The sequence below is a fragment of the Amblyomma americanum genome, chromosome 8 (assembly GCF_052857255.1).
Source record: "Amblyomma americanum isolate KBUSLIRL-KWMA chromosome 8, ASM5285725v1, whole genome shotgun sequence".
Lineage (NCBI taxonomy): Eukaryota > Metazoa > Arthropoda > Arachnida > Ixodida > Ixodidae > Amblyomma > Amblyomma americanum.
Window position 1 is genome coordinate 25,561,203 of NC_135504.1, and position 22,597 is coordinate 25,583,799.

Sequence of the window (22,597 nt, forward strand, 5' to 3'; positions counted from 1 at the left end):
GTCATAAACAAAAAAGATCGCGACTATTCACGCGATATTTAATATGCTCAACGCAGGTCTGAGGAAGCTCCGCGAAGGCTCGCTCACGAGACCGTGTTGGCCACGCCTCCCTGGGGTCTGATGACGGTGTCAACTTGCCTCGCCATTGCAATGACTGTGGGCGTTATCCACTGTTCAGTAATGTAGTGATTCTTGGTAAAGGCAAGGGAAAGCAAGAACAAGAAATCTTGGAAGCATACCATCAGTTTGTCAGGCCAAGATTGCATTAGCACAACCTCGGTGCGATTACTCGAGAAGGAATTCGCTTTTTTAGACCAATCACGGTAGATGTGTGTCTTGTGAGCCCTATGCGTTGTGAGTCGTCAAACGTCTTAGGACGGTAGTCTTAGGACGGGTCACAAGTGCTGCCCTCTAGGGGGAAGAGGAAGCAGAGACGGGAGTACCACCTCGAACACTACGCGGAATTCCGCGGAGCCGGTGAGAACCTCTTCGAGATCCTGCCAGCGTCGCGAGTGGTTGCGGCATCATCGCAACCTGGCCACCGGATAGTGAGCAAACTGCCCGCCGTGGCAGTTAAATTAATGATTGGTCGCTCGGGAAGAGCAACCTTTGTCGCACAAGGCCCATCGCTGAGAGCACCTGCCGTCGCAGGGCAGTCGCCTAACCGCTGCACCACTGCTCCAGGAGGGTTATGAGGACTACCAGTGAGCCATGAATGTAAAGTAGTGAATGACCTTCTGCATATATGAGAATTAACCCACTATATGCTATCGCGTAATACCCTCAAGGGGGAGCTTAAGTGTTTCCTCCAATTTTTTTTTAGGTGTGTGAAAGCCAGAAAGAATAAATTTAAGAACAAAACGAAAAGCAAAACGTAACACACGCTTCAGCGAGACATGGCTTTAATGAGGTGCACTCTTGTAAACGCAGTGCCCAGAAGAGAACGGCGATGCTCTCGCAGTCTTGCCAGTCCGACATCAGCCACTGGTGCTGCCTGTGGAGATGAAAAGCATTTCAGCCTGTAAATACACTGGATCTGCAACGTACAAGGTGCCGTATGAGAAGAGAAAAATAATTAAATTAACGCGAAATAACGAAGTAGCACTTTGTGATAAAATTTAGATTTGCTACTGTAGTTTTCACTTCGACAGCGCGCTATTCTAAAGGACAGCACACAAGTAGTTTCGACACAACTACTTTTTTCTTGAAAATATAATATTTCTCTACAAACTGTGGACAGGGACACAGATGCGATCAATTCAATGTTCTTGCCGACTTCCAAGCCCATGCTTCTACTCTGCTTGGAAGGAAATCATCTATTCCATCACTCGTCACCACACTCCAAAAATTTTTAAGCTAGCTTCACTACAACCGAAGATATCAGCGATGAAAAATTGTGATCTATTTCTACCCCTTCAGCTGAAACATACGATGCTCCAGAAAAAAAAAAAAAGAGAAGTCGCGACTGCATCCCACCGCGCCCTATTCCGTCTCCAGTCTACGTGAACGGGGAAGGGGCGACTAATAAAGCGCGGTTAGATGCCACCCCTAATTGGTTGCGAGCAGCAATTTTTCAAAAATGTGTGTAAACCGTAGGGTCCATGCAGAACTTCTAAACTTCCCTCCAAGGCTCACGAAGGCCACATTTACAGACCTGCTATTTTATAACACGACAATTAAAACTATTTCAGGGTTACTTTAACAGCAGAAAATATTCTTTCCAGCACATGTGTGGTTGTTCCTCACATCTCTGTTCCCTACGGACCCTACGGAATCCATCCCGGGAAGATCCTGGGGGCTGTGCCAGGCGCCACTCAGCACTGCGTGTTCCTCTCCCTCTTTTCTTCTTTACTGTTGTCGTTTGCCGAAAGCAAGCGACCGGTAGGCCTTCTCTGCTGCACTGCCTCATTATCCAAGCGACTGCACCGCTCATGCACACATGCAGGTCGCCGTCACAGTCCCCCTCTGATGCTGCAAGCGGGTCTGAACTCATCTATTCGACCAATTCTTTCTCCTTGCCATAATGAGCAAAGGGAGTGAGGGAAACCTCAGCACACTTCCCAATATCCGCTAGCTGCCACACGAAGACAAGTCCTCTTGCCGAAACGTTGTCAAGTGGACCATTACGTCGCATAGCAAAGACCCTAAAAAAAAGCCGGTGTCGCTCTCGGTTTACGAGTTGTGCGCCTTTACCCCCCAAGGACACATTTTTTTTAAATAGTACCAAATGGTCATTTAGTACAGTCATCCACAATCCTGTCTACAGCGCTCGAACTCCGTGCCGTCTGCGCTCCGCAGCGTGCAGACGACGTCTAGCGGCAGCACCTGGTTCGAGATTGCGCATCTTTGAGTGTCGTCTGGGCATCAGACATGTGCTATCTCAAACCAGGAACTACCGCTAGACGTCGCCTGCAGGCTGCGGAGCGCAGACGGCCAGAGCCAGGGTCGCAATGAGCCAGAAATGACAGTCGGCTCATGACAAGCATGGGTCGTCCAAATCAGCTAGGAGGTTAAACCGCGGGCTGCCTAGCGCTTTTCATTTCGCTGCAAGAAAGATGAATAATAAAATACATGTTCCCCGCTTTGTCACCAGGTGTGGTCACGCTCAGTTAGACGGTGAGCAGACCGCTCCTGGTCGAGGTCCACGCTGTGGACTCACATGAGGGCGCAAAGAGGGACACCAGGGGGATGAAAATGGACAGCAAGGAGGTGAGAGGTCCGGTCAGGGAACCGCTGATGCCACTCAGTCCCTGGAGGAAGGGACACAGAATTCCCGTGGTGGCTGACAAGAAGTTCGTGAACGACAGCTGTCCCAGCAGGCACTGGAAGGACAAGGCGTGGGAGTAACGAGGGTTGGTGTTACACAACAGTTGACTGAACGAAGAATTTATCTTTCGTGGCACTGAATTCACTTTTGAGCTCTTCGCAGACTTCATCTGCTTAATGGCAACCGTACAGCTGTACCCGCAGCCCACTATACGTAGAATTATGAATTAAGTCCTTTCTCTTTTGTAAATCGAGAAGGAGCCCCGTCATGATAGGAATTTGCATATGCGTGAAGTTTCGAACCGTTACTGAAGAAAAAAGGTGTTCTGTAGTTAGTTTGTTAGGCAGGCGAGTTGATACTAACCTATGATAAAAACTGACCGAAAAAAAAGAGCTGGACGCAACCATACAGGAACACAAGAAGGAACACACAAGCACAGACTGCGCAGCTGCTACCTCGCACTTGTGTCTTGCTTCTTAAGTTTCTGCGTGGTTGTGTCCAGTTTTTTTCATCACACGGTTTTTCACGCAGTAAAAAGCAAGGCTCTTTTTTCGAATATAACACAAATAGATGGAAAACCACGCCAGAAAGGATTGAGGGAAGAATCAATCGATCAATTGTCAGCTAGCTGCTCGTCACTTGGCAGGTTCCAGCGTAAAAGCGGCAAGAAATAAGTATAACATCAACCCCTGAAAAAAAAAAAATGTTGGCGTGCATGAGTGCGACAAAAAGGTGAGGACAGCCCAGCTGATATCCTAAGCCTGTAACTAATGTATTGAACGAAGCCGTGCGGGATATTTCATCACTTCCATCAAACGTCAGGTATACTGCTTGATGCTTGTCCAAATTCCTTCTGGAAGACTACCATCTCAAGCGGCGGTTAGAAGGGAACTGAGCAATACTGCATCAACAGCGGTTACTCAGGCATATCTTCCTGTACTTGCAGTGGCGCATAGTCGTCCAAGGAAGTTGGCGAGGGAGACGATACAAGAAGGCGTTTTCTGCCAAGCCAAGAAAATCTGAATGAACTCTCCTAGTTTGCGCTGTTGCCAACGTGTACCGCAAGGCGCTGAACCTTCAAAATTATCGCAGGCGTTTCGGATGCTCGGTACATCTTATTGGTTCTATATGGCCGTTAATGGAGGTAATGGGCGTGAGTGCATCCATTTTATGTAAGATTTTGCAAAAAGTGAAAAGGGTGGGACAAAGATCCCCAGGTGGTCGAAATTATTCCGGAGCCCTCCACTACGGCACCTCTCTCTTCCTTTCTTCTTTCACTCCCTCCTTTATCCCTTCCCTTACGGCGCGGTTCAGGTGTCCAACGATATATGAGACAGATACTGCGCCATTTCATTTCCCCCAAAACCAATTATTATTATTATTATTATTATTATTATTATTATTATTATTATTATTATTATTATTATTATTATTATTATTATGGGACATTCCAGTCAACATATTCGTGACCCATCTCACCCCCCTCTAGTTATCGCACAATGACATGTGAAAATATCCTTGTTGAGTCATGCGGTGTTTCGTACCGACGGCAGACAGATGGCGCTAATTTCTAAAGTGCAGGAAGGCAAGGCTTACGAATTTGTTACGAGCGTGGTCATACCAAATGTCGCAAGTTCACACAGCATAAGGTGAATGCTGAAAGGGTGACGCTGTCAGCGTTTTGAACATAAAATGAATGCACGAAAACTGAAAGGGGCCCAACGTCCGGAAGCTCTCGAGAAAATAGAGCGCTAAGAGCGCTAAAAAAAGTTAATAGAAGCGATAGTGAAAAAATTAGAGAACGGAACGATGCGCGTACTGGGATTAACTTACACTGATCACTGTTACGAAGCCATCGACCGATTGGGGCTGAAAGGAAAACAAAATGAGCATATAAGAAAGGGCACGCAATAAAAAAGACGCGATACAATAGAGAGCTTTAGTTTCACGTACGCAAACGTGAGAAGTCTTCGTAGTCTGCACGCAGGTCGTTTGAAACCCTTATAGTTACACGTACGCGAAGCACGCCGCGAGTTACGCCTAGCGCCATTTACTAAGAAACACAGACACTGGTTGTAGCCTAAATCATACAAGATAAGTCTTTAAGCCAAGCCATTCATAGCGAGACCGTTGCTATGACGACAACCAACGCTACTTCGTCAGGCTTAACAGCTGAAAAATCGCCCTTCTGTCTGAAAAACAAAAGCCATTTGTCGCTTGAAACCTTATGCGAGGGTAAGAATGGGCAAATCGAAGGCGAATACAACAGTTTAGAACACGATATCGCCTCGAGGGATTAGCGACGAAGCTGTTATCGCTGTGAAGCGGCGGGCGGGGCGCCGCCATGTTTTTCAACGCTACGTACGCAAGCAACGCAAAGACCGCAACGTAAAAATCCGTATCTCACGTACGTACTTGAGACTCGCGCACACCCTTTGCGGTCTGCGCATGCGCACTGGTCACCCGTAAGAGCTCTACGTACGTGAAAGTAAAACTCTCTAATAAGGGTAAAACTGAACCATAGTTATCCATGTTAAGCTGGAACCTACTTCATTAGCGAAAAAAAAATGTGCCCTGCTTGACAGAATCAGGCGGCCAGGCCTATTTCGAGTGCAACTTGCTGTGAGTTTCACCCAACAAGCTCCGCCGCGTTGGCTGAATGGTTATGGTGTTCGGCTGCTGACCCGAAATACGCGGGTTCGATCCCGGCCGCGGCGGTCGCATTTCAATGGAGGCGAAATGCTAGAGGTTCGTGTACTGTGCATGTCAGTGCACGTTAAAGAACGCCAGGTGGTCCAGATTACCCGGAGCCCTCCACTACGGCGCCCCTCATAGCCTGAGTCACTTTGGGACGTTAAACCAACATAAAACCAAACCAATCACCTAACAAACAAAAGTACGGCGCGAATTACAAATAGAAAGGAAATTTATAATCACGAGTTCCATGGCAGAAAAGGAGATTCATGCATGCTGTTGGAATTTAAGTTTTGCTTATAAACGCACATACACACAAGCAGGTGGTTTAAATAACAACCCGTCGAGCATTTTATGAAGATACAATCGCGGTGGCTTCTTGAGGAGAACGCCATCGGCGGCTAACTTCCCTACGCGCGCGCTGACGCTTGCCAAAAGGGGAACATACCGTTGCCATGGATCCAACGCTGCAGATGGTCAGGTCGGACACGCACTGCGCAGAGACACGGTGGTTAGTTAATGTCCTCTTTTCAGAAGCATAGGGTATTTTAGCATAGCGGAGCAGGTGCAAATGTGGCCTCATAAAGCAAGGAGACAATCTCTTTGTTCAACTCTTTTTCGCGAACACACAATGCGCACACAGCGTACGCGTACTATTTTTATACATTTATTCATACTGTAAGCCCTCCCGAGCTCATACGGGAGTGAGTCAAATCGCGCGTGCAAATAAAACTGCATGAAGAAGGAAGCAGAGAAAGGAACAGCCACTACGGAGCGGTTGTGGATGTCCACCGAGAAGTGGCCGTTATCACGCTCATTCCTTTCTTTAAAAAAACAAATACAGTTATATTCTAGTTGGCCTCCTCACTCTATTATTTACGCCTGTTGGCGGACTTGGCCTAGCGCATGCAGTGATACCATCACAGCCGTCAACCTAGCCGTTCGCAGTGTGGCCGAATTGACGCTAAAGTTTCGACCAGGCATGCAGATCGATCGTCGACGATTTATTGAAATTTCGCGAAACGCACTACATGAGAGACAACCTGGCCAGACGGGCCCGAAACTCCCAAACATAGTTGCCTCTAAGAAAGCGAGGAACAATAGAAGGCCCACCGCGTTGAAGTTGCCTGTTCTGGGAATCTGAAGAGTGATTGCGCTGCCACATGTGGCGTTCGTTCTGAAGAAGCTGGAGCAGTTCTGCGATCCGCAGAGCGAAAGATTGCCGAGGGAAATGAGGTTGCCAACTGAAAGAGAAGACAGGAAAAAATATAGGAGCGGTCAATCGGATGGATGCGGAGGAAAGGCGACTGTGTTTTTCTTTATCTCCGTAATCTATTCCAATTCTGATTTTATTCCAATTCTTTTCTATTCCAATTCTGTCTCTTCTGATTCCTTTTCTATTCGCATTCGCTTCTTCTATTAATTTTTGTTGAGTCATTCTTGGCCCCGCCTCTTTCTTAATTCTCTTCCCTACAAGTGAACAGGGGGACTTCCCTCTCTACACCTGCCCACCGTGGTAACTGGAGTGAGAGAAATCTCCCTAAACACAACCTGCCACCTGCCAGGTGGAGGCTTCCTACAGACGCCGGCTCCGTACAGTTTCCGCCTGCGTGGCCCTCCTGATATTATCGCATTAAAAGCGTTACAAATAAAATGTCGATAAGTGATGTTAGCTCATTTATAAATGTACACTCGGAGATTCATTTTTAAAAGTTTCACTTATGTGCGCGACAAAAATGAAACCACACAAATAATGCGTCGAAGTCCACCCTAATCTAGAACTCAAGCTACTCAGTAACAAAGCCAAACGTAAGAATAGAGCAGTGCGATTCGACTGTATTAACTATCAATTAACTGTTTATTAACTGCCACTTTTATGGAACGTCACGACCACCTTTTCATCATGCGTCAACATTGCTGCATAAATCTCTATTAATTTCACTTACCTCTATGAAAAACTTTTCAGATATTGTAACATTTCGTTAGTACTAATAATTGCCACTGTTTCGCGCTAGATCTGCATGAGTCAAGAATTGTACTTATATTTTCTGCGGCTACGAATGCACCTCAAAGCCGACGACAAAAACACGCAGTTGAACTCTGGTATATCTAACCCGGATATATCGAACACCCAGATCATCCCCTTGAAAATCCCGTGCGCCCTTGTGTACGCATTTTCATTCGTCCTTGTTTGCAGCGCTGTTCCATTAAACACAAAGTTCAACCAACTATACCAACTGTTTGCGTTAGTAGGGTCCATTCAAAAGTATAGCACTATTGCTCGTTTTTATCGAATAGCATTCAGTGGAACATTCGTTATATCGAATGGCGCTCTCCCATACCGTTTTTGCGTGCGGAGACGGTACGGCTGCGCAGCTTTGGGAATCCGCTGGCACCCGCCACTATGACACCGCTTTCTTCCTTTCTTCTTTCACTTCCTCCTTTATCCCTTCCCTTACGGCGCGGTTCAGGTGTCCAACGATATACGAGACAGATACTGCGCGATTCCCTTTCCCCAAAAACCGATTATTATTATATATGGCAGCGCGAGCTGTGTGAAGCCTCGTGGCAAGGTCAACATGGGGTGTGCTTGAGTGTTGCTTTCGGTCTTTTAGGTGCTCATTTTTCCCGCCACTTCACTGTAATGCGGTGAAGCCAACATATAGCCAACTAAAGCCTACAGGCGGCCCTTTCCTGCATCCCCCCCCCCCCCTTCCTATCCCCATGCTATTATGTCAATCAGGACAGTATGAAGATATTCAAATAAATAAATAACATTGTTTCGGCACCGTCTATGATCTGTCCTATACTGTGTTCTATGCAACTAGTTCAAAATAATTCATGCTTGTGCCTACTCTCGACGATTTCAGATAGTTTGGACTGTGAAAATTCCTGAACAATATGGTGGAGACGCGGTAAGCGCATTTTATTTAAACCTAATAGGTATGCCCTTTGAACACTTCTCTTCTGTATTCCTCTTACTCTTCAATCTCGAGAAAATTGTATAAATGTTCAGTTCATGTGGTCCCGCAAAACGCTATCTGTTTATCACATATAACAAGCGGAAGTTTAGCCGATGCGTGGCAACGGAGATGTTTCTGAGAATGACAGAGCTGTCGGTCGTACACGAACTTCTGGCTGTAGCCCACTAGTCCCCGTACCGACAGTTCTAGTCTCAAATTATTACGAGGATGTCATCAAATCTATAATGACAAATTACAGAAGGGGATGCTTGCCGTATGTCTTGTACGATCTTCAAATTTTGGGCTTGTTAGGCACGTTGTTCTTGAGCTAATACACCACGTTGTTTACACTGTTGTTTACGTTGTTTAAACAAGCGAACGTTGCGCGGCTCGGTGACACTTTAAACGAACGGGAAATGAATAAGGCGACAAAACCTCATGACATGGCTGTGATCGGAGAGACGAACCAAACGCGACAGAAAGAGGCATCCGTTTTCACCCGCACACGGTCCAAAGTGTACTTACACGGTATCAGCCTGCTCGCGATGACCGCGAAGAAGGGTCCAAGTGCATTGAAAATTCCTTGCGGAGTTCCCGCGCTGAAGATGGCCGGTATGAAGCACTAAAACGGAAGTTGCGCAACAAGCGCACTTAGTACAACTATTTCGTCTCGAGGTGTAAAGTGCTCAAATTACGAAGCCACCTCATAGTGTGACCTAGATAAGCAGCGGCGGCGCTGCAGTCGCTGAAAGGAGCCTGGTTCCAGAGGTTAATTAGGAACGCACCCTTACAAAAACCTTTAGACAGTCTATAGACTGTCCACAGGCTTCAGTCTATAAAGTCTATAGACCTTCTATAGACAAGCCCTAGAGAACAGTTTATATGCAATACAGATCCTATAGACAAGCAAAATATTAATGGCCATACACTTTGAGTACACTTTTGTCTACATAGACAGTCTTTGACTATGAATAAACGAAAATATCTATAGGAAGGAAATAGAATGTATAGACAGCCTATATACTATAAATAAAAAAAAAATAAATATCTATAGGAAGGTAATAAAGTTTATAAAAAGTCTACAGACTGTCTATAGACAGTCTATAGACTATGATTAGACAAAAAGAGATATCTATAGGAAGGCAATAGAGTGGATAGACAGTCTATATACTATGAATATACAAAAATAAATATCTATAGGAAGGTAATATAGTCTATAACAAGTCTATAGACTGTCTATAGAACAGTTTTATAAGGCGGTCACAGCGCTACAGCTCCTGGCTTCAGAAGGGAGCTGTTTTGCTTGCTTTTTGAATCTTCCGCGCTAAACTCCCATTATTCGCGCGCTGTCTGACCCTTGACCAGCCAATCACGTTGCTAGACGGTTACTGTGAGTGCGGCGGGTTGTCCTTCTTTTGGTAGCCTTAACATCCTCTCTTGTGCAAGTGTATCCACGTTCTAATTGGTGCTTTCGGTATGCTGAGATCATATATACTGTCGTCTTGGGTCTCAGCATCATGACACTCAAATACACTCATTTATTATATTTATTTATAAAGTACCGCTAGCCCCAAGATCAGGATACAAGCCTGAGTGGGCGATATGGGAAAAATCGAGCTCAGTAATATATACACAAAACCCATAAAAACACCACGAGCTGTGCTTCTGCAAAACAAGAAAAGGAATAGCCGAACAAATGCATTCACAAATAATAAAACAGCAGTTACAGTAGCGACAATTTAACGTACAAAAACCCAAAAGATCTGTAATATAACAGCGTTGGAAGCACTCGCAAATACAACTGCAGATCACTTATAAATAACTATGTAGTTAAGCACTCGACGATGCTACCAGGCAGCACATTTCGTCCACGAATCTTCTTCGGATATAAGGAATTTGTGAATTCTTTAGTGCATGGGGATAGGAATAATTCTTTCAATTTTATTATGAGGCGATAAAAAGGGTCGTCTGTTCACGGGCTCTGTGTACACGTAACGCGTACCACATCCATTTCGAAACAGCAAGTGCGTTTTCAGGTATTTTAATTGATCGATTAGGTGCCGTTTATTATGCAGCATATACAGTCTATATGCCACTGAAACGCAGCTATTGATCCCTATCCAGTTCGAAGTCCTCCAAAAGTGGGCGCTTGCGCGAACCCAACGTTTATTGTCGCTTTCTTGAATTCGAACCACAGCAACCAACACGACTTAAACAGAAACTGATTCTTGCACCGACAGCAGTTAGGATGCACACGGATGCCGTCGGGTCTTGCAATGTATCACACTAGTGCTAGATTGTGCCCAATGTTCAAAACATCTTATTTCCAGATTCCATATATTTATTTAAGGAATATATAACGAACATTCTCAGCACCATAAGGGTACACCCTAAGGAGGCCGTGATATTTTGAGACTAAGTGATTGTATTGTATAATCGTAACGGATTAGTTGATTGTAAGTGACTGTACTGCTCCGAGTCATTTCACGCTGTCTTATTTTAAATTCTTAAACCTCGCTTTCCGTTTCCGCATGTTCATTCTCTCATACACTCTCATGCGCTCTCGCATGTTAATAGTGTTGCCATCACTGCAGCCCTTTTTATAACGTAGGTTGTTCTGTTTGTGTTAACTAGTTTCTCCATCGTCCACATAAACCTGGTCCATTTCAAGTCGGCCATCGAGTCGCCCTTCTATTAACACTCTGCTATAAGCCCACCTCTCATCTACAGCGCTGCATCTAAAGTGTCCTTGAGCAATCTAAAATAAATGAACTAATTAATGCTTCCCAAATTAGTTTGCCCCTAAAGGCGCATTCCTGTTTGTCAATATGCGCCAGGGACCCAAGCGCCCTCTGTCTATTCGCGCGCAGCATTTCTACCAAGGTCCTTTATGCTTTCTGACTGAAACACAGCGCTACGCGCTAACTCATGTAAAGTACTTACGCTGAGAAGCTTGCTCAAGCTTGTGGTAATCTGTTCGCAGTTAGGGAGAGAAAAAAAGAAAAAGCAAGAAGCAATATAGCATGTGCATATAAAGGCTGCAATAAAAGAGAAACTGAGATGCGCATAGCGTTAAGACAGGATGCGATCAACCTTCCTCTCCCGCCACCATTTTTTCTTTTGTTTTTCGCTCGTTCTACACGCCCTAACCCCACATTGTGAAAGCCACCTCAGAATACAATAAAACGCCTTTCACGCACCTCAAACCCTGGACTAAGAATTCTAACCCGACAAAAGTATAACCGTCTTTAAGGAATAAAAGTTTATTCTCTCTCTCTCTCCCCCAACCCCCCCCCCCCCCCCTCCTTGAATTAGGCATAAGGAACACCAATTTGCAGACTATAGGCCCCGGCTGTGACGCTGCACTGCATGCAGGAAAGGCCGAGCCATATTCCCCAAAAGCCATTAAAAAATGCCCGACGGGCCGTCAGGGGTTACATCCCCCCCTATGGACGCTCAGAAAAGTGGACGTGAAAAAAAAAAAAACACTCGCAGGACGGTTACCACTGTGTAACACGAGCTTCATGAATTGCGCCCCTTATTTCTTAGCAGCTGTGGAAGTTAACCCGAGACCCAACGATTCCGACATGACAGTTTGATCAAATAATTACGATTGTGGTCAGAAACATGTTTCAGCAAATGTTCACGAAGTTCTAAATCTTTGCTCAAAAAGTGTTCTGCCCCCAGGTGGTCGAAATTATTCCGGAGCCCTCCACTACGGCACCTATTCTTCCTTTCTTCTTTCACTCCCTCCTTTATCCCTTCCCTTACGGCGCGGTTCAGGTGTCCAAAGATATATGAGACAGATACTGCGCCATTTCCTTTCCCCAAAAAACCAATTATTATCATCATAGCAAGGATTTTTATTACACCTTTGTAGACATCCATTGCGGGTTAAAGGGCAACTGAATAGGTTTTAGAAATTAACGAGCTTAAAGGGGTCGAATGCGTGAAACTTGTAGGTAAAGCACGCGAAGTCCTTTTGGGCTAGCATTTGAAATAGCGACGTAATCGCCGATCCAAATCGCGACGCTCTTCAAGCTTCTCCGCAGCGCGCGACGCCAAGTGGTGGGGGCACAATGCTGTCATCGAAGGTATCGGTACATTTCCGACGCATAAACGCCTGCTTTAAAGGGGAGAAAAACCGACGCCACATAAGTAAAATCCTACAGAGCGTTGTTTGGCAGCGCTAAACGAGGCACGGCAGGGTGTGACTGACGACAGCGGTTATTTGATATCATACCTTCCGTAACGTCACACTAAACTTTCCCGCACTCCTCCGCTGCTTTGTGAAGAAGCGCAAAATTCAGTCGTCGATTACGTCGCTATTTTAGATGCGAGTGCAAAAACACTTGGCATGCTTTACCTACAGCCTATATAGATTTGAATCCTTGAATATCGCGAAATTATCAAAAAGTGGAGCAGTCGCCCTTTAACAAATTTATTTCCAGCGGAGTTTGGTGGGCTAATAATTGAGCGGGTCGGCCTGTTTCAGCGCTAATTGTTCGGCGAGTGCCTTTTGTGAGATGGAAGGTAACTTACGCTACTCGAAGAGCAGAGGTTCACGGGGCCACCCAGGCACTGAAAGGGCGAGCAAATGTGTCAGAACCGTGCGAGGGAATCCCTCGCTGCAGCCACGCTATTCTCACGCAAAGTTTGCAGCATATATCAGTAACCGTAACCGCGCGAAAGTCGAAAGGACTTTAAGGTACCTGCTCCAACGCATAAACGCCGTAGACAACAACAAACAAATACAACAACAACAACAAACTGCGTATACACAACAAAGGTTTATATCTTTTTGTTTACTATACGACCGTTGTAAGCCCTTTCACTCTGTTAGAAGTTGGAAAAAAAATACAGACCGATAATTGCAGTACTCAGAATAAAACCTGGTGCCCATGTTATGATTCCGTACTTGGTCCTTCATTAGACGTGCATGATCTAGTGTCGTCTTTGCGACACCATATGCCTGAAGTTTCGCAGGCGGTATAACGCGTTACGACTTTCGTTCTCAGAGGACTTGTCTTCTCAGAGTTCATCCATATGCTCGCGATTTGTGTGCTGACCAAAGTTCCAAGTACTAGCAAACACAAGGCCAAATACTGCAGCTTACTGCGCTTTTGGTTTGTGGACGATACGAGAATAAATTACAGACAGGTTTTCTGTTCGTTACAGACGTTGAGAAGGATTCGGTAGACCGGATTCAGGGCCCAGCTCGATGCAGCATTTTAAACAAAGGAGTAAGTACATTCTTTGCATGGAAACAGCGCAGCAGACGGGCCCAAGAAAGGAAGACACACACACAGCGCCCGTGTGTGTGTGTCTTCCTTTCTTGGTCCCGTCTTCTGCGCTGTTTTTATGCAAAGCATTTTAAACATTCTTCTATTAATAACTAAATTATATTTTATCATTCACATTTCTTACGCGACTAAACAAGAGACAATCGTCCGCCAGCAAAAGGTATACTTTACGCGATGTCCTAACATCTAGCTCTAAAAGTAAAAAGAAAAAAACGTCGCGGTATATGGCTGCCGAGTTGGAAACATACGCTCGAGATGTTGAAGACATCACTCAGGTTGAGGTTGAGGCAGTTGGAAGCTGAAAAAAAGAGAGACATATTACACAACAGGAAAAGAAGATATTCCGCGAAAAAACTGAGCGATATGAGACGAGGTTGACCTGTGTTCTTCTTTGTTGATAAAGGCTCTCATGAATCAAGCGCAAAGGCAAAGCAAACGTTTTTTAATCGATTGATGCTTCTAATGGTCTGTAATCGGTGCTTTCAGTACTCGTGTTGCCGGCGTACAGGTGTCGCCCGGGTTCAGCAGATACAAGGCAGCGCTCTTTGCTGTTTCTTACAGCACTCTTTATCTTTCAGTTTGAAGCCTTCCGGGCAGTACATTGAAAATATGCATTCGCGAAGTTCTCGTTCCCATCTTTTTTTAAAAGGGGTGATACACAGTTGATTACATCACTTCAAATGTGGCCCCGGGGATGAAAATGTCGTCTCACTCTATTCAACAAGCTCGCTTGCACCGATATTTGTGAACAGTTTCCCGAACTACGGACATCCAAGGCTTCAATCCTCACAACTTACAGGCAGAAGCTCCTGGGGCAATGACGACCAACGCAAAGGCGGCGGCGATACTGCAGATGTACGACACCATTTTCTCGATAGTATGGCAGCAGATGCAAGGTGAAACTCGAAGCAGTGCTTGTGTAGCCGGAGAGAAAATGTTTGCATATATACCTTCTTTTTTGAGCTGTTTACAAATGTTCAGCCTCTGACGTCACTCTCCTGAACATGCAGAGGCAGCCGCTTCATCACAATGCGGATCCTGCTTGTCTACCCCAATGGCGCCTCTCATGGGCCCCATGTGGTCCCCCCTCCCCCCCAAAAAGTGACATTTTTGCTGATGAATGAGCGGATGAGATAGCGGTAGCCCGCCCTGTATATCGGCCTCCTGTGCTGACGAAAGATGTATGCATAAGTCCAGAATCTTGGCTTCACAATCGGCCTTGTGAGGGATACGGCAGCGAAGAGCTCGATTGGTTCTTTCCATCGCCAGTATCCGCACGCTTAGCCGCTACGTGTTGAAAGGCATATATATATACTCGTTCGTATATCTTCTTCACTGTCACCGCTTATTCTGCTATTGTGCATGTCTGCCACGCTTGTGAAGGCTCATCAAAGCCAAACGCGACACAGAAGTGTTGCATAGAGGCATATGAGACTGGGTGGCACAGTCCCTGGGATGGGCAGCGGCTGTGTGTACATGCGTAGGGGCTCCAGAGCGGAAAAAAGAGCACAAAGCAAATGTACAACTAGATTAGGAGGCTTAGCACACCTACGAAAACAGAGCTTCGCAGGTATAGATTAAATGAACGCCGTAGAAATCTATCATTTAAATTGTTACCATTTATCACAGTAAACAGGAATTCCCGCTTTAAATTAATTACAGCCGCACATGTTTGTTAAAACATGGATTTTTTCACGTATTTAACAATTTGAACATGTTACCTGAAGACGCGGTTAGCGGCAACGGTGTGCCTCAGCACTTTTCCGCACCACTTCATAAAGCAACTGTTTTATGGAACAACTGTTTCATGAAGTTTTGTGCCCCCCCGCCATAATGCCCTAGTGGGGCTGCAGGTACTGTAAGAATAAAGAATAATAAAGAATACAAGAGGAAATCTCGAAAAAGAATACCGACAAGCTGTCATCGACCGGAGTGCACGACATAGAACTGAAACGTGGCTTGATCCGATTCGTCTAGCAAATAAAAACGAGAGCAAAGTTGATTTAAGTTTTGGCATCGCATGGATAAAGACGCGAAAACACGGGGGCCCCAAGGTTCTTCGAACAATCCCGTATTGATCACTCATCCGGAATAGCGGCGTAGCGGCAGTCCCACCAATAGGCGTGTGAAAACTGCGCAGCTGCTAAGCAACGAAACGCAGCTGCGCTTCTTATAATAGCGTGCGCTCGAAAAAAAAAACTGGAGGAGGCACTTAAGCTCCGCCTTAAGAGTATGAAGCAATAGCGTAATAGCAGGTAATTCTCTACTTTACATTCATAGATCCCAGGGTGCCCTCATACCCTTCCTTGTGCAGTGGTGCAGCGGCTAAGCGATGCGCCACACCCCCTGCGATGGCAGGTGCTCCCAGCGGTGGGGCTTGTGTAGCCCAGGTTGTTCCTCCCGAGCGACAATTCATTAACTTAACTGCCACCTGTCACTGTGGGCAGTTTGCTCATTATCCGGGTGGCAGGCTGGCGACGACGCCGCAAGGTCAGCTGACCTAGGTGGCCCACCTGCCTCCTAGATTGCTCCTCTGGGCGCCACCTGTCAGAGTCATGCCCGTGATTTCTCGCTCACAACACCGACACGAGATTTTCTGGAGGACGGGGCCTCTAACGCTATCGCGTTGAAAAATTTCCAGTTGTAGTATTGAGAGGCCTAGACGTCACTGTTGTGGGAGGTAACGGTGCGTAAATGAAACTACGTAATTAGAGAAAATAAATTAACAAACTTGTCTTACTGATGAGAATGGCAATTATTGAAGAATGCTTTGTATCAGCGTCAACGCTTAAAATTGATTCCAAAGTTATTCTAGTAGTATTCATAAAGTAATCGAAATCTCCACTGAAAGTGGGAGATATACCTGACTTGCATTGGGAAGCTTTGAATATTGGAACCGTCTTAAGAAAAGGCTGTGGCGAAAGAACGACTTTCGTGAAAGTGGATCGACGTTTTATCAGCCCCAATTATCTTCCACTGCTATCTTCCTTCGTTTATTCCGAAGAAGGGATCCTGATACGGACGCTGTTTACTTTCGAAAGCCTATTGAAATCGCCGTCTCGCATGCAGTGCACTAATGTGTAAAGTTCAATACCTTAACCATTGTGGCCAAGGGATTCAGGAATTAAGTACACTGTACGATGATTCAAGCCAGCAGGCGCTGAACTGCTGCAAGATACGAACCTGGCACACATAACCATGAATGGTGATTATTTTATGTTAAAGTAGAAAAGGCGGCTTGGCAAGCTAGATAGCCCCGCAGATAGTTTCCATTCGTTGGCCTGCGTTAGTTGAGGTCAATAACCCAGAGCACGACGCTCCAGAGGAACTGGCCTGGTACTCGGCGTCCCAAGGGTGCGATTCTTGAAGAAATAAATGGGTGTTTGACCTCCCATCACAGGGAAACTTACACCTAACAAAAATCACTCCTCACGTCAGTGTGTGATAAATGGCTTTAGTGGTATGCGGCTGAGAATGCTTCAATTTCTTGGTGTTTCCGCTCACCCTTTGCAACAACCAAAGACCTCTGCAAGGATCCAAAAATAAATTGACGTTATGGCAGGTAGTATTCAGCGATGATCAGAAGAACTTTCTCGACATCATTACTTCGTAGACTCTCGGGCAGTTAAACCTGGACAAGACGTCGAGGGCCGTGCCAGAGCCCGTAACCACTCTCACACCATGGCTGAGCTTATTCCACAAATGAACGCCGTAACTCCAGGCCGTTGCCTCGAACACCGAACTGGTCTTGCTGGGCTCGAAGAACAACGTCCACGCATTGTATCCGACTGCGAAGAATGTGTCACGTTCGCGAAATCTGACTTGCCCTCTTCCGGGCCAGTTCTTCCAGGAGTAGTAGATGCGCCCCAGGAGTGACGGACCGCAGCTTCCCCACCGAACAGCGTCGTACTCCTGAGCGCACCTCCTGAGGGCTTCGCCCACAAATGGGTGTCCCTTATCGAAGAACAGGACGCTGTTGGTGAGCTGGCCGGTGACCTCAAACATGACGCTGTTCCTCAGCGCAGACAGGTCCTTGAGCACGATGACGTCGAGGTCCAGGTAAGTGCCACCCCGCTTCCACAAGACGGCGAGCCGGATGCCGTCACTGAGATCCTCTATTCCATATGGGCCTCTGGTCCAGTTGCGAGACCTGTACCAGGACTCGAGCGGTGTCTCACTGAACGCTTCTGTGAGGTTGAGCCTGAAGTCACGGAAGTTTGACAACGAGCACAGTGCTCGGTAATAGTCACAGTCCGCGGACAGCCTGCCCGTCGTGAGCAGGACGACGCGGGATTTGGGGTTTCGGAAAGACGCCGACTCAATGGAACAAGCCTGGCGCCCGTTTAGGCATGTCTCGTTCGATGATTCGACGAACCATATCGTCATGTTATGGGCATTCAAGGCACCGCTGTTGCTGTCAGATGGAGGCTTTAAAGGAGTCCTCTTCGACAAGAAAGTGAACGGGACGATGCCTGCAAAACAAAAGAGAAAACAGCTATTCACCAAGAAGCTACAGGACCTGTTTCCCTGCGAAATTTTTTTTCTTAATATCTTGCACCAGTGTCACTACAACAAATCACAGGCTTTTGCTCAGTGTTGACCTGACTTTCTAGAAAAGCCCGTTCATTAAAAAAAAATGCACACTTTTGCGGGACTCGCAAGCTTTATCGGTTGAATTCACGTATTAAATTTGTCAGCGCACTGCATGAATTATAAATTAAATACTAGAAAAAGGATATCGTTTGCCATATGTATAATGTAGAACATGTTGCAGCGCATTCCGAACAGAATTCAAAAGAGACTTTATAGTAAACTGAGATATATCTCTTACCGAAACTTTTTAATTTCAATATCCTGATGTTTCAGAGCCCGCTGGGCTCCTACCTCAGGTCTGACAGGGGGCGATAGCCTTGAGGCTTTGAGTACATGGTGGTAGGACGGAAGGAGTATTTAAAGCAGCATTTTTAAAGAGGTACAAACACAAGGTTTTTTTCGTGTCCTCTTTTTTTGGCTTGAAAGAGGCTTACAGGCCTAGCATTCATGATAATCAGCTCTGTGCGCTGCATGAAGAATTAACTATAAACTATTTTGTACCGGACGTTTCGGTCTCAGCCGGCGCCAGCTACGTAGTTAACCTTGACGTCGCGTCGACCGGCCAACCTGGACTACCACATTCCTGATGACGTCAACGTCGCCTGCACACATTGGTTGTTCCTGGGAAGAACCGGTGGTTTCGGTGACGTCACAATAATTTGGCAAGTGCACCTTGACGTCACTCGATGCGGGCGCAAACGACGAGTGGCTACTCCCACAACATTCAAAATCATATTAAAATAATGTTCCACTTAACGCCTACGACTGAAACTTAGCTAGGAGGCATGTCCTTGCGCTTATGAAAGAAATCTTGTTTGTTTGCTTTCGAAATTTTGTGTCCGTACCCCTTTAACGTCTACTTAAAGGCGAAAGCCAAGGCCCCCTGTCAGCCTTGAGGAAGCAGACGAGTAGGTTGCGAAACGTCGAAGTTTTAAGTAAAATGTTTGGTTAGAGTTGTAGCGAAGTTTACAACAAGTTATCAAATCCAGCCAGACAGGCAATTCAGTCAAAATGTTTAGTTTTCAGAAGAGACGTTGATTAAAAGACGAACAAAGAAAAACAAACAAACCCCAAAGGAAAGAGGTCGACATATGTTAACAACGAAGAACATATGCAATACTGGAGACCGTGAAGTAAACACCTCAGTCTGCCAAAGGCAATGTGACGAGGTGAATTAAAGGTTAAAGGTTTACTCTTCAGTTTTATAACAAGTGAAAGTCATATAGAGATAAAATGACCTATACAGATTTCGCACATAATCTGTCCCAATTGCCATGCAGTTGCCGTGCTGCCCATGCGTCTTCAAATGAGCGGCTGAAAGATGTCCTTCCTGCCGCACAATATCATCATGCTCCGTCAAGCGTCGACTCAGGTACCTGCTAGACTGGCCGTCTTGCCACAGATTTGTGAGGCGACAATGTAATGAGCAAGGCTGATTACATAGCACTTTTGCTTTCAAGACTTCTGGTAAACGTTGTTGTGCAGCTACCGTTCGAACCTGCAAATTGACATACGGGCGTTTATCACCCCCCTCCCCCTTAACCATACATTATTTGTCCGCCCATTTCGGGTGCAATACCATTGACATTGCTAATTTACGCAGGTAATTCCCGGCGGGATTAGCATAAACGCATGAATGGCTTGAATCAACAACTTTTCTGAAAACCATTAGCCTAGTTTTAGTCTTTTAAGGAAATGAATTTTGCCTATTCTCCACCCCGCCGCGGTGGCTTAGTGGTTAGGGCGCTCGACTACTGATCCGGAGCTCCCGGGTTCGAACCCGACCGCGGCGGCTGCGTTTTTATGGAGGGAAAACGCTAAGACGCCCGTGTGCTGTGCGATGTCAGTGCACGTTAAAGATCCCCAGGTGGTCGAAATTTTTCCGGAGCCCTCCACTACGGCACCTCCTTCTTCCTTTCTTCTTTCACTCCCTTCCTTATCCCTTCCCTTACGGCGCGGTTCAGGTGTCCAACGATATATGAGACAGATACTGCGCCTTTTCCTTTCCCCCAAAAAACAATTATTATTATTATTATTATTATTATTATTATTATTATTATTCTCCTTTTTTACCCAGTTCTTTACAACACCAACTTCCTTTCAACTTGTCCTATCTTTTGGCAGGAGGAAGTTCATTTAACACGCTTTGTTTTGACTGTACTAAAAAAAAACCCATCGTGTTCCCTTTGTGCTCGTGTGAGCCAAAGTTGGATGCTTTTTCCTTTTTGTGCGTTTTGTTCTGGCTTTGTGCTTCCGCCTTCCGCATGCTTACTTTGGCTTTTAATTTTTTTTGTCACTTCAAAAACATCACTTTTATTATGCTGAGTGACATGCCTTGAAAGGATGTACACATCAGCTTCCTTTCCTAGCATTTATTAATAAAGAAATGTTTTTTCAGTCACTCACAAATAAAAATGGCTTTAACTAAATAATTGGGCACGTACATTTTTCATTAGATACAGTGCATATTCACCAAATGATTTCATTCCTCGGCTGTAAATATGTTTTATTACGGCCGGGCTTCTATTCACCTCGATAACTTCTGGCCCTCATTAATCGGAACTCCGAGGTATTTATGACTTTTTTATTTTAGAAAGTGAACATTTTGTATTTGTATTGTAACTTTGATCAAGAATTGTTTTGAGCGCTATTAGATGTTACTTATTAAGTACACTGACACAAAATTTTCTCTTCTTTGCACAAATACTCGCGAAATCGGTGAGTGAATGAGATTAAGTTCGCGGGGTGTAGGGTGGACGGAGCTGGCACAGGACAAGGTTAATTGTCGTTTAGGCCCCGCGCCACAAGAGCAAGCTTACAGCTTATGGTGCATTTTTGCGAGAACCAATAGCATATAAAACAGTTACATCGGCCGCAATTAAAGCATAAGTAGTCTGCTTCAGTGAAAGCTTCTATTACTGTCGTACAGTAAGCTCAGATAGTGGTTATGACGCTTGGCTGCTGGCCCGAAAGGCGCGGGTTCGATCCCGGCCGCGGCGGTCTAACTTTGATGGAGGCGAAATTATAGAGGCCCGTGTACTGTGCGATGTCAGTGCACGTTAAAGAACCCCAGGTGGTCGAAATCTCCGGAGCCCTTCACTACGGCCTCCCTCATAGCCTGAGTGGCTTCGGGACGTTAAACCCCCATAAACCAAACCAATAAGCTAAGATAGCAAGTTTTAAACGTTTAATTCTCTGGGCCCATGACACTCCGGTGCCCACTCACCACTGTGTTGTGTTGCGTGTTATGGCACATAGGCAACTAAGGCCATCAAGAGCTAAGCCCAAGGTATATACGAAGAGTGTTTCGCTGAATTTGATAGAAATGCGAAAAATCATCTCTGGTGTTGAAGGCCTAAAACGTTAACAATACCTAGTGATCCCACAAAAAAGAAATTTTAGAAAAGGCTATTAGTATAAAACCTTTAAAGAGAGTTGGTTAACCTCGGCAGCTATCCTTGGCTGGGCAAGGATGTCGAGGCTTCCAACGCACTCACCTCTGGCGTACGGCAGGCAGCTGCAGTAGAGCCACACCAGAGACGCCACCAGGAGAAGACCACAGACAGACAAGGCCACCCTACGTGAAGAGACAGCGTTGTCGGCCCCCGACATGGCCGTGCACTAGCCAGCACTGGACGTGAGGCTTCCCAAGTAGCGACCATGCGCACATCGCCGAGTTCCCATTTGCCGTTTCACCCCAGGCACAACTGGCCAGACGCACCGCACTGCGGGCACCTCTGACTCCTATAGCCAAGTGTGCTGACGGCAATGCTGCTTTCCCCCCCCCCCCCCTCCTCCAGCTGCGCTGCAGCCGCGACAAAAGGCTCTGTCCGCTGCTAGGAGAGGAGCATTCAACTGTCGCGCGACCCAGTCATGCGGGTCGACCCGCATCACTGAGCGAAGAGGAGCGCCCGCGTGTGTTTCAGTGCGCGCTGCCAGAATTAACGAGCGCCGGTATAGACCCGGATGCACCAGCACCTCACGCAACGACGTGCCTCCGTTTTTCCGGCAGCCTTTGCGAAAGGCGATCGCGCGCAATGCCGGAAAGAATCCGGAGGATTTGTCTGAACCGGCCGCACAACTTTCACTCGTTTGGCCACTCCAAATGGCGTATAGCGAACGGCTATAAGTACAAACGTGAACTCACAATTCGACTTGGACTTGGAAAATTTTTATTTCGACATTTCTAGAGGTGTCGGCGGCCCTTACGGGTCGCTAGAGGCGCTGTGGTCGACCCATGATCCAGAATGCCGCACCTGATTGTTGCCATCGTGGCT

General features: G+C 46.1%; 2 protein-coding genes across 2 annotated transcripts; both read right to left on the bottom strand.

Annotated features, from left to right (window-relative positions):
• Positions 1 to 887: 887 nt before the first annotated feature.
• On the bottom strand, positions 888 to 14,594 carry LOC144102237 (uncharacterized). The gene is made up of 10 exons (XM_077635546.1): positions 14,525 to 14,594; positions 13,976 to 14,025; positions 12,967 to 13,005; positions 11,368 to 11,397; positions 8,950 to 9,046; positions 6,575 to 6,705; positions 5,910 to 5,954; positions 4,601 to 4,636; positions 2,660 to 2,822; positions 888 to 994 (listed from the first exon to the last, which is right to left on the bottom strand). Exons 1-10 carry the CDS (start codon positions 14,592 to 14,594, stop codon positions 978 to 980), a joined length of 678 nt encoding a protein of 225 aa, XP_077491672.1. The 3' UTR covers positions 888 to 977.
• Positions 13,976 to 22,081, bottom strand: LOC144101165 (lactosylceramide 4-alpha-galactosyltransferase-like). Its single transcript, XM_077634211.1, has 2 exons — positions 21,818 to 22,081; positions 13,976 to 18,199 (listed from the first exon to the last, which is right to left on the bottom strand). Exons 1-2 carry the CDS (start codon positions 21,930 to 21,932, stop codon positions 17,307 to 17,309), a joined length of 1,008 nt encoding a protein of 335 aa, XP_077490337.1. The 5' UTR covers positions 21,933 to 22,081; the 3' UTR covers positions 13,976 to 17,306.
• Between the last annotated feature and the right edge of the window lie 516 nt (positions 22,082 to 22,597).